Raw genomic sequence first — 12,093 nt, forward strand, 5'->3', positions numbered from 1 at the left:
CACGGCTTTCTCAGCTTTCCCACCCATTCGTCCTGAAGTTATTTGCATACCGCATAGCACACTACTATGACTCGTCGTTTTTTAACAGTACAGCCCATCTTTGGAACAACCTACCAGCAGTGGTCCTGACCATCGTGTCTGATGGCTCGATTTTCAAGTCCACCCTCCTGTCCCTATAAACCTATAATCCGATCAGCACCGTGTCCGCAGTTATAGGGGACATCCCTCGAAGGACGGGTCATAGAAATAATAAAAAAAAAAAAAAAATGTAAATTGTAAAATTATTGCACCGAAGTTTGAAAGGCACTAATAAATATCACAAAAATCGTAGATTTTTATGTATACCTTTGGATCCAATTTGTTGACAGCAATGTTTTGCAATTGAGTAAATCACTTCGCTCTATGATCTTCGTGAGTATGATCCTCGAAAAATGTATGCGACTTATTTCAGACAGTTGCCCTGATTCTTAATACATGAAGGACTCTATAACAGACAATTGATTGAAGCGTACAAAAAGTTTTTTTTGCTTTTTTTCCCACTGAAGGGGAGACCGTAATTTGAAATTTTGCATTAAATGGACAAATGCGTTGACGATGACGTGTCTTCATTCGCTGTCTCAGATTTATTGAGCGTCCACAATTAGCCCTACCCGGTAATTGTTATTGACCAGCATCACATTCCAATGATTCTGACAAGTAGTTTTAGTAAGATAAGGCGATATAGCATTGTTAGGAGTGCCGAATCATGATACCAGCTATGGCTATTCCCAGAACACAACGATAAGAGGATTGAGTTTTCAGCGTCGAGCCATTGCACCGTATTATATATAAAGCAGTGAATTACGATGAGCTGCTGTACGATACTGAAAAAATGGACTATATCGTGGATCGGTTAACAAACCCAACCCATCTTTCGACGACATAGTACTGGAAGGATGGAAAAAGTAACGCGTGACAATACCTTTGTAGGAATAATTTCTTAACATTTCTTAAGCTCAAGAATTCATTTACTGGAAAGAGAACTCAACGCCTTTATCAAGCACTTGTCCGGCATTATTATGTGTTAAAATGACAAAATGAACATGTCCCTGTGTCCGGATGGTAGGTGTAAATATTTTGTCACAAGTTTTTTTAGATATAATACGCAGTAGACATGTCTCGTAATAGCCCATAATAATAATAATAATAATAATAATAATAATAATAATAATAATAGTAATAATGTTCTTCGGTGTATTTATACGTTTTATTTATAATAATTTTTAGAACGTAATCTAATTTAATAAATAAATTCTTTTGTAAATCACCGCAAAAGCACGCACAAACATACACGTTTTAACAAATAAGAGATTATCGAATCATTTGAACAAACGGATCCCCTATGCACACAAATATCTACTTATATAAACAGATCTTCCTATATAAAGTCTCGCAAGTATATAAAACTTCATATGCATATTATGTATGAGAATAGATTTATTTGTATATTTCTGTCTTTTTATAGAATTATTTAAGCTAATTGTGTACATTGTAAACAATGCCTGATAATTACGTGCACTCAGTACATTAACTAAATCAAGCGGTACTTTGAAGTTATATTCATTAACACAAAACAACGTGCGTATATATGGCAAATATTTAATCCTGTGAAAGTAGAAGGTCACCGAAATTATATGTTTTTCTCTTTCTTTCTTTCCATCTTTTTTTTTCTTTCTTTCTCTTACAATGGACGACAAGGTTAACAATGTTAGTTACGGAATATTTAATCGGCCTTACGTTATGAATTTTTCACCAGCATAAATGTATTCCTAGGCAGGTCCGTTATTTCTTTCAAGCTCGCTAATGAATCACCAATTATTAGGTATTTATTGGTATATATATGCACGGTATCGCATAAACAGAAGCATCCACATCCACGCTTTTGTCTCTCTTTTTATTTTAACTTTATTCTTATATCACGTCTTGCTGCGGCTTTGAAGCCGCGAATATTTGAAAAGTTCTTATCCGCATACTAATATTGAGAAGGAGTCAACTCAATCAAAGGATACCCCTGTGCAATTTTATATATAAAACGAGAACGTATTCGTCCTTCTCAAAGCAAAGGTTTCTCGGCTCATTACCCATAAATTTCTCTAGTGCTCTAGTGCTGCCAATTCGGAGGTCTTTCGCAAGCACAAAAGTAGGGGACATATGATCGCCGACTAAAGTATTCTGGAAAAATCTGCAGACAATAGGCATTAAAATCTGCTTGTCATATTAATCCTCATATATCAAATAATTATTTTCGAGAAGCTAACCGCTTAGCTAGTAACTGCTCTATTCTAGAGATAAAGGACTCTATACAAGATGGATGGAATGGACGAAATTTGAAAGATGGTTTACAGTAATAAATCTAATACTCTAGATCCTGATAATGTCAATAATGAATTTTTAAAACTTGTCCTTCCGACCCAGATTTAAGTATTTAAAATCATTAAAGCTATTTTCTAATAAAGGTATGGAACTCTCTACAGCTTAATAACAAGGCTATGGTTAGTAGCAGTGTATGCGTTTAGAGCAGCAATTAGGAAATTTTAGAACTCCTATACATAATTATCCTATAATAATTATGTATAATTTTTTAAGCTACCCTATCTGGAATTTTTTTAAATTATTTATGCCCAAAAGAGACCTTCTAGTCTTACTTGCACGACAAATCTATTTTAATCTTAATTAATAAGCGATTCAATTGTAATTATTTAGTGATTAATTATTGATTAATAATAAAACTCAATATATAAACTTAATACTTCATTTTATAGTGAAATTCGGCGACGTTACCTGTATGAATGAATTTTTTAGTTTCAAAAGGGTTCTTAGATAGGAAAATACCCTCTCTTTAAATAAAATTGCTACTAAAATAACAAAAAAATAAAACAATTAAAAAAAATCAATTATTTAAACTAAGATTAATTTAGGCATTTACTCTTTTGCACTTCGATTTTCCTGAGCTCAATCAAAGCCTTTTGCATACGATGAAAAAAAGTTTCTCTTTTTCTCTTTATCGAGGTGCAATGCAGTACTCTTCAAACTTTTATGTATAGGCGCGCATTTACGATATTATGATAACGCATAAGTTGACTTAATTAAGTAACTTATCCGCCTGAATGGCCGAGTAGGCAAGAGTCTCGACTGGCAACTTCAATGGTCGTGGGTTCAAATCTCAAGTGCGGTAAAGTTTTTAATAAAAGCCGATAGCCTTAGATGCTAGTGCTTTTAAGACTTTAGCCTTAGAATTTATTCTCTGGCTAAATTTATAATAATAATAATAATAATAAGTAACTGAATAAAATTGCTAGCTGCGATCGAAAATGATATAATATTGTTTAATGAACTGTACCGGTACATTCAATTTTTATAACTTACACCAGTTGTAGTACAGCGTACATTTAGTGCAAGCATATGTAACATGCAGAAGGGCTTAATATAGACCCATCTTTTATTATACCGATCGATTCCGAATCATAATCTGAATTGATTAAAGCTTGTCTGTCCGTCTGATATCTGTCCATGTATATTTATGTTCAAGCTACAGGTTGCAGTTTTTGAGATATTTTGATGAAATATGATACAATCACGTGTTTTCGCCCAACGAAAAAACTCTCTTGAATATGGTTCGGTTCCATTCGTTTTTTTGACCACTCCCCCCCGTATAACACACTATTGAAAAGTAGTTATATGAAAATTTCTCGACAAAGGTGGCGGCTAAGCAAACTTTCGGCCGGATGGGGCAATTTTTCCATCCCTCTCTTATAGCGAAAACTGATGTTCCAGCGACGAACAAGTGTAATTTTCAATTTTTCATGATGAAAATTACATCTTAATTATAATTTAACATAAAAACGTTAACCGTACCAAATTTGGACCATCATAGCCTATATTTTGGATCTTATTCTAATAAGGCTTTGGATTCTGCCCTATGTAACCAATAAACTTGTACTACATTAGGTTGCGTTTTGGGCCCGCCTCTCTGTAAATACGCATATGAAAAATATGCCTTTATATAGAAACAAGATATAATTTTTGTGTTGTATAATAAAAATAGGAATTGTATTAGACAATGTGTGGTAGGGTATTTAAATTTCGACCTTGACCGACTATAATATTCTTATTTGTTTATTTAATTGTTCCTGCAATTTTTAATGCGTAATTTCTAAGTTTATGTCCTAGCATAAGATAACGAATCTGCAAGTTACAATGCAATGGAAAAATGATGTTCTTTCGAACCAAAACTCTGAGAAGAAGTTTATTCAGAAACCAATCAGAAATGTTTCCATGAGATTCGCTTTATTATGTCGATGAATTTCGTCTTTTTACCTTTCTGCTTAACTCCACTATTTTCTCATTCGGAATGCTTAATTAACAACACTTTTATTTTTTTTAAGTTCGTGGTTCCAAGCAACTACCGTACCATCAGCAAAAGACGTATCGGATCGTAACGTTCAACTTCTTCTTCTTTATAAAATTTTTCATAACGAAATTAGGTTTCCTCTCCAATGTTATTTTTTCTTTTACTCCTGACAAGTAACGGAAAGTTGATGTTAGCAACACCTGCTTCGTCATTCTACTCGTAAAAATCTTTGGCTGAACTTGTCATTCAAATACAAAAATTTCTGAAATTTTGACTCGCTTGTACACGATGTGTATAACGCGTTTAGATGATTACTTCTTGCTTATTGATGTAGCAGGAAGTTAACACATTTTGTTACGTTACGCGTCAATATGTTGCTCGTCAGATGACCGTTTAGTAACAAATTGTCTTATATAGCAACAGTCAACACTGTTGCTTTTATCCAAATAAATACAAATGTAAGCATCGTCAAATATTCAATTTTCTTTTATTTATAGAAACGGAAACTATCGAAAGTATATCAAAGCCAAAGCGAAGCTTTGGTGCGACTATAATTTTCGGCGACGAATTAAACAAATATCTGTACTATATTTTACAAGAGCGAATGAGTTACATTTTTTAAAAAGTTGAATAAGTGCGTAAGCATATTCGTTTGAGAATTTTAAATCGCATTTCACTTTCGCAGAGTACGCAATCGCGGCACATCAGAACGAGTTGCTAAACGGAATATCATTTAAGATAACACATAATTATTGGGAATTATTGGGAAGCAACAATATGCATTCCAGCAAAGTTTTTTGTTTCCATATAAATAAATTGCCATTGGTGTGTTATGTGTGGCAGAGACGGATCATAAGTTCTCCACATTCCATTTGCAATGATGTAATATTAGTGAAAAGTGAAAGTTTTAATCACTATCGACAACAGCGACAACAGCAACGTATTGCCAGCAGTTCAGCGCAACACACGAGCAATAACAATAATGCTAAATCAACGCCGCCTAAACATGATTGGAATCGAGCAGTTAGTGAAGCGGAACGTATTGTAGGCTATCCCACTTCGTTTTTGAGCTTGCGCTGGCTGCTTAGCGACGAGATAGCGAATGTGGCTTTGCATTTGCGCAAATTAGTCGGCAGCACCCACCCGCTCTTAAAGACAGCCAAGTAATTTAAATTTGGCACTTATCAACCTTCATGATATATGAATGTGAGCTCACATGCACAAACATTTATATTTATAGGCATTTGCTGTATAACGGCAAGAATACGATGCAAGCGTGGGGTCTGATCGTTTTGCTTGTATCTAAAGCAGCTGGACACTCACCAAATATCTCAGACATGGAACAAGATAAAAGCGCTGGCGTTTTGCATACCCAACGCGGCTTAGCCGAAATCACGGAAATGATTCGTATATCCCATTTGGTGCATAATGTATATGAAATTGCTTATGTATTCATAAATTATCGCTAAAAACATAATTTCTTTTTACCCCTGACAGAGTTTAGTTAATTTGCAAAAAAAGAAAAATTCCAGTATTCCAGAAGACTCACCTACCTTTGAAGACATGACATTCGGCAATAAAATTGGCCTATTAACAGGAGATTATTTGCTAGGTCATGCCAGTTATGAATTGGCCAATTTACGTAATCAAGAAGTGGTTGAACTAATCGCATCCGCTATACGAGATTTTTCTGAATCTGAGTTCATCGGTGAACGTGATCAACAGAACAATCCTTTACCTTCGAAACCTGAAACAAACAACATTTCAGCAAGGAATATCGGTGCAAACAACATCGATTTCGATGAAAGTGATTGCGCTAGACCGCTAAACATTAGCAAAGTAATGGGCATTCCTGAAAAGGAATGGGAATGCCGCAACATATTGAACGCGGGAAGTTTGCTAGGAAAGTCTTGCAAAGCTACATTAAAACTGGCTGGTCAAAGTGAGGAAATGCAACGACAAGCATATCTCTTTGGCAAGCATCTTTCTTTAGCTTGGCAGGCCTGTCTGGATGCTGAACCTTTTCAGGCTACGACCTTACCCATGGGTAGGTTTAAAATATATATATATATATATTTTATAAATATTTTATTATTACCCTTAAATAACATATAAAAATTGTCTTCAGATTGTACTTTTAGTTTGGTAAGTGCCCCGGTACTTTTTCACCTCGAATATGATCCAAATTTATACGACGAAATCGAAAAAGGCAAAATATCGATCGAAAATGTCGATTACATCAAAATACATAAAGCTATATTGCAAGGACCCGGGTTGAAAAAAACTAAACAGCTACAACGTAAACATACCACTGCAGCTATGCGAGTGTTAGAGAATTTTCCACCCACTGATGCCCGTACAGCTCTTGAAAATATTATACTAGCCATGCAAGATCTATAAACATATGTTTGACTTATAAACCCATTAAAAACTAATAAATAGGTGGTGGCTACGTGAGTACGGTTACGCGATTTAATGAAAACACACATTTTATATACACAACAAACTTGTTAATTTTTAATGTTAACCGCTGTTGGTTATCTCTAACAAAATTAAATGTTTACAACGCTCATATTGGAAATACTGTGGAAAGTCCGTGTGGATATAGTCAAAACGCCATCTCTTGTGCATTGATTTCTTCAGGAAGTACTCGAACATTGGAGCAACAGCTTCCAATTCGGAAACTGTGAATACGTAGCGCTTTTCTAACGCAATATATATATTTTTTTTGCGTCTTGTAACAATTTCTCTTGCGAATATGTTGTCCAATACTTGAATGAAGGCATCGGTTAAATCATCGTCGTATATCACATCAGCAGCTACCACCACATCACTTTCATCGATAGCCTTTATCAGTTCTTGCGAATATTGCGCAAATGGCATTTTAAAATCGCATTCTAATACATTTATTTGGCCGCGCATATGTAATAGTTTTTGATTGCGACAGACATTTGCTTGTATCAAACGTAATATACCTCCTATGTCCACGTCTGTGCAAAACACTTTGGGCACATAAATGGCAGCAGCTATGCTAGTTAAGCCCACACCTGCACCCAATTCTAAAATTTGCTTATTTACGAATTCGTGACGTTTGTGAAAACAAAAATCCGCTAATAATAAGGCGCCTCGCCACACTTGTAGCCCTACCAACCGTAACTCAGTGGCCTCGGAATGTTCTATTTCGATTATACCCAGGTCAAAGTTTTGGCGATTTCTTCTCTTCACCACTATATCACCATCTTTATCCAACGATGCACATGTATTTGTCGGGGTCGTCTCATCGCTGGGATACCTGAATTGAAATTTTGAAACTACTTTACCATTTGTGCTTTTAATGGGTTGAAAATTAGTTTCTTTATATATTTCCGAGGTAACAGTATTCATAATAGACAACGGCGTATCCGTGCGCCCTGTACTATAATTTCGCCTGTTTTATATAAGTTCCGTTGTACAGCAAACTATTGACATGAAAGTTGCTAACCATCTATATTGTTTAGATTGTTATTTATATTTATAAATAGAATTGCTGTTGTCCTTACCTTGAATTGCAAAACGTTTAGATGTGATTGTTTATGCATTTGCTGATATTTCCCGATTCTATGATGATAAGTTCTTCTTCTGTTTCATTCAATGTAAATTTTTGCTTGGAGAATTAAGAATTAAGAAATAGAAAGCAAACTGTTGCGTCTGAGCATACGGAAGAAAAAGATAGAAAGAAAATTCTTTTTACATGGTTCCTTTTGCCCCTTTCTCACAAAAACATTGAAATTCCAACCTCGATATGATGCTCGAAATATTTCCACCTGCTTTGTAAAATAAACATCCATCGCATAATTCTGACAACCTTATACTTTTTGTCAAAATGATAGTTTTATGTAAAAATCGCTAAAACTGCCGCTACAGTGATTGAAAAAAGCCACAATATTTTTACGAGTTTGCACACAATTCAAGGGGGTAATCATCTGAGCAAGCGATTATGGGCTGATTTCTTTTAGGAGACAATTGATTATCGCCAAGAGGCTAATCAGATACCATTTTCCAATACTTCATCATCAAATTTTCCATTTCTATGCATTAGTAATTGAGAGATGTGTAAAAAATGAGAGCCAAATTGACGTTTATTTCTTTTGTATAAACAAACTGCATATGGTAAACAATAACAAGCATGAAAAATGAAATTAGCAACACTATAGAGTCTGCTGAGCATCTAAATTTTGAATGCGGAAGGATCAATCTCCTTAGACAATCTTTCGCCTTCATTAACTTATACAATAAGTTTTAAGAAATTTTCCGTGCTAGCAATTATACACAACTCAAACAACTGACTGCCTTTATCAAATATGCTGATTTTTCTTTTTAATCTCCCTTTTTTTTTCCTACTATCTTAATAAGCAAATATACAGTCTAAACTCATAATTTTTTTTCCGGGAAATTTATCCGGAATTCGACAGTACAGTACTGGCCGCTGAACAAAGCAAATCTTATCTATTACACATCTGATCTAGTTTTCTGCGGAAATTCATCCAACTGTTACTCTCAATCTCATAACCAATATAACAATTCATTAGAAAAATTCCTTCGTCGTACGTTACTGATGCATAGGCGTCCCAATCTATAGTCTTTATTCATTTCTCTCTTACAAACCAAAGAAAAAATAGGAAATTACGTATGGTTATAGTTTTAAGTTTTTTATTGCAGAAAAAGTTTATTATTATATATTCTTTTTTACAGATTTTCCATAAAAATGAATGCTAACAGTTCTGATTTTTATACTGTTTTCCGGTGATTAATTCACGTAAATGATCATTATATGAATCTTATCTTCCGTTCCTGTATGACGAAACTCTTTTTTCTTTTATGCTCATATATGAACATATAAAGAGATTCATTTCAGTGCTTATTAAATTTTTACGTAAATATTTGAGCGAGTTAGAAATTTAAAACTTATTTATATTTTTGAGATTGTTGTTTATAAATTTTGCGCCAGCGATTCTCTAACTTGTTCCCCCAACTGCCTAAATTGTGATGCTTCAATACAAACATTAGCACCATTATATTTGTAGGTCGCCTGAAATGCTAGAGAATTCAAATGACCGCTCAAATGTGTGCGATTCTTTCCAGCTTCTTAAGGCTGTAGATGCTATTAAGCTCTTCCTGTAGAATACGACTGGAAGAAAGTTACGATACATTGGTCAGCATTGTTTAATTTAGCTCGATGATCAAAGAAAAAAAACTTATACTTACTTTTAACAAAAATTTTTTTCTATTTATTTTTTAACAGCTGTTGATATTTTTCTTTTGCGGTTATATGTTTACAAACACAATTTCAAAAGAGAGATTTGTGGTAGGTTTGCTTAGTTTATACTCAAGCTGATGCAAATTTGTTCTCAGCGACAGCAATTTGATTGTCGCCAGAGTTGACGTAAATCAAAGAGCGTATTTGGAGATAATCACCAGCAACTTGGCGAAGATGATTAGATTCTCTTGGCGATTGTCAAAAAAATTAAACATTTTTTCGCTTTATTAATACTATTTTACTTCAAAATTATAATATTTAAAAAACTAAAGTGTATGTAAACACACGCTATGCGTTATAAGCCAAGCTCAACGGCTCACGCAATTATTATGTTTTGCGCTTACAAAGGTTCGGTATTGCCGATATATTATATGCATCCTTATTATCCGTTTTTTAGAAAACAGCTAATATGGAGTTGCGCTAATGGATGTACGTTGAAAAACTATAGTTAGCATCATTGTTTGTTAATGCACGATTAATGAAGAACGAACTTTAATTTCGAGCCGAATTGGTGGTGATGTATTTTACATTTATGTGGTGATATTTTGTATCAGGAGAAATTATATAACTACACTTCCAAGTAATAGATTATGGATGAGTTAAGTAGTATTTTGGCGAAAACTAAGGATGAGTTTATTCAGAGAGAGCAAGATGAGGTAACTGCATTTATTGGCTTAATGCAAAAATGTATATGTTTTTCTTGTTTTTTTATAGATTCTCTTGCAGCCATTTACTTACATTCAACAGATTCCCGGGAAACAGATTCGCTCGCAGTTAGCATTGGCATTTAACCACTGGCTAAATATACCTGTTGAAAAACTACATCAAATTGTAGAAATCGTACAAATGCTACACAATTCTAGCTTACTGTAAGTAAATCTTTTGTTACAGTGTTCGGTACGGAGAATACAAAAATTAAATATAAGTTTTAATCAAGATGGAATAGCGAATTGATTGTAAAAGATCGATGTAGAGAACTGTAAAGCGCAATATCTATTTTCCATAGGTCATATCTAATGATGGCATTCACGCTCTAAATTGTTAAATGATTTCAATATATTTTCTTTTTCATATCTCAGAAAGCATTTCCACTTCACATCCTTGATGTGAACTCTGCAAAAGTAATTTATTGTCTGCAATAGTCAAGATGGAGTTATGAAAGAACATTTTTTATTTATATGAAGTGTTATTGATCTCAATTAATTATATATTATTTTCCATTGTTGCTAGAATTGACGATATTGAAGATAAGTCGATATTACGTCGAGGTGTACCGGTCGCTCACTCCATATATGGAGTAGCAAGCACTATAAATGCGGCCAATTATGTCTTATTCCTTGCACTAGAAAAAGTTCAGCAACTTAATCATCCCGAGGTAATTTATTACATATAATTTTCAATATCTCTTTTCTAACCAACTTCTGACGGATTTCCTATATTTCAGGCTACAAAAGTATACACTGAGCAATTGCTTGAACTACACAGAGGACAAGGCATGGAGATATATTGGCGTGACAGTTTCACTTGTCCGTCCGAAAGTGATTACAAATTAATGACTATACGTAAAACGGGAGGTCTTTTCATGCTAGCCATAAGGCTTATGCAATTATTTAGCGAAAATCAAGAGGATTTTTCAAAATTAGCAGCTATCCTTGGATTGTACTTTCAAATACGTGATGATTATTGCAACTTGGGTCAAAAAGAAGTAATATATCTATTAAGAGGTTTTTTGTAAATGCCGATCTTATGTTTTACCCACTCTTAGTACACAGAAAATAAAAGTTTCGCTGAGGATCTTACCGAAGGCAAATTCGGTTTTCCCATCATACATGCGGTCCGAACACAAAAACAGGATAACCAAGTATTACGTAAGTTGATATGCAATAATATTTAAAGAAATATTTAATTTAATTATAAATTAACATATGTAGATATTTTGCGTCAAAGAACTCAGAATGTTGAAGTTAAAAAGTATTGCATTAGCTTATTAGAAAAATTGGGTAGTTTTCAGTATACACGAAATATGTTAGAATCACTGGATCGAGAAGCCAGAGCTGAGGTGTGTTTTACTTTAATCATCTCATTTTTATTGATTTTGATACGATATTGTTCGTTTATGTTGCGTAGGTAACCCGTTTAGGGGGCAATCAATATATGGATATTTTATTGGATAAAATGCTGTTGTGGAAAACGGCTAATGATAATGTTGATTATATTGCCTGTCAAGGCGATACGGCTTTACCTGTTCAAAATGGTTCAACGTGTAATTAACAACCAAAGAGGCAAAGGAAGGATCTTTAAAGTGAAGTGATATCCCCTTCTTTTGCTGCAAAATCTCCGCAACATTTCGATTTATAAATTGTATGTAAATATATATTTATATATATATATATATATAAATATATGT

The 12,093-nt window shown here is 34.0% G+C and overlaps 3 protein-coding genes across 5 annotated transcripts; 2 read left to right on the forward strand and 1 right to left on the reverse strand.

Moving 5' to 3' along the window:
- Positions 1–4,819: 4,819 nt before the first annotated feature.
- On the forward strand, positions 4,820–6,885 carry LOC119632327 (decaprenyl-diphosphate synthase subunit 2). Of its 2 annotated transcripts, none has more exons than XM_038025176.1 (5): positions 4,820–4,848; positions 5,076–5,553; positions 5,631–5,820; positions 5,888–6,437; positions 6,519–6,885. In XM_038025176.1, the coding sequence occupies exons 2-5, from the start codon at positions 5,168–5,170 to the stop codon at positions 6,788–6,790; spliced, it is 1,398 nt and encodes a 465-aa protein (XP_037881104.1). In that variant the 5' UTR covers positions 4,820–4,848; positions 5,076–5,167; the 3' UTR covers positions 6,791–6,885. The 2 variants fall into 2 exon arrangements, with proteins under 2 accessions (XP_037881104.1, XP_037881103.1); XM_038025175.1 differs by lacking the exon at positions 4,820–4,848 and adding an exon at positions 4,921–5,024.
- A 26-nt stretch (positions 6,886–6,911) lies between these two features.
- On the reverse strand, positions 6,912–8,111 carry LOC119632328 (methyltransferase-like protein 22). Of its 2 annotated transcripts, none has more exons than XM_038025178.1 (2): positions 7,930–8,111; positions 6,912–7,866 (listed from the first exon to the last, which is right to left on the reverse strand). In XM_038025178.1, the coding sequence occupies exon 2, from the start codon at positions 7,772–7,774 to the stop codon at positions 6,914–6,916; it is 861 nt and encodes a 286-aa protein (XP_037881106.1). In that variant the 5' UTR covers positions 7,775–7,866; positions 7,930–8,111; the 3' UTR covers positions 6,912–6,913. The 2 variants fall into 2 exon arrangements, with proteins under 2 accessions (XP_037881106.1, XP_037881105.1); XM_038025177.1 differs by having other exon boundaries at positions 6,912–7,874.
- Positions 8,112–10,132: 2,021 nt separating this feature from the next.
- Positions 10,133–12,078, forward strand: LOC119645124 (geranylgeranyl pyrophosphate synthase). Its single transcript, XM_038045058.1, has 7 exons — positions 10,133–10,342; positions 10,401–10,555; positions 10,917–11,061; positions 11,131–11,391; positions 11,452–11,554; positions 11,618–11,745; positions 11,814–12,078. Exons 1-7 carry the CDS (start codon positions 10,277–10,279, stop codon positions 11,955–11,957), a joined length of 1,002 nt encoding a protein of 333 aa, XP_037900986.1. The 5' UTR covers positions 10,133–10,276; the 3' UTR covers positions 11,958–12,078.
- The last annotated feature ends 15 nt before the right edge of the window (positions 12,079–12,093 follow it).

Source organism: Glossina fuscipes, unplaced genomic scaffold (genome assembly GCF_014805625.2).
Source record: "Glossina fuscipes isolate IAEA_lab_2018 unplaced genomic scaffold, Yale_Gfus_2 1, whole genome shotgun sequence".
In the NCBI taxonomy this organism is placed as follows: Eukaryota; Metazoa; Arthropoda; class Insecta; order Diptera; family Glossinidae; genus Glossina; species Glossina fuscipes.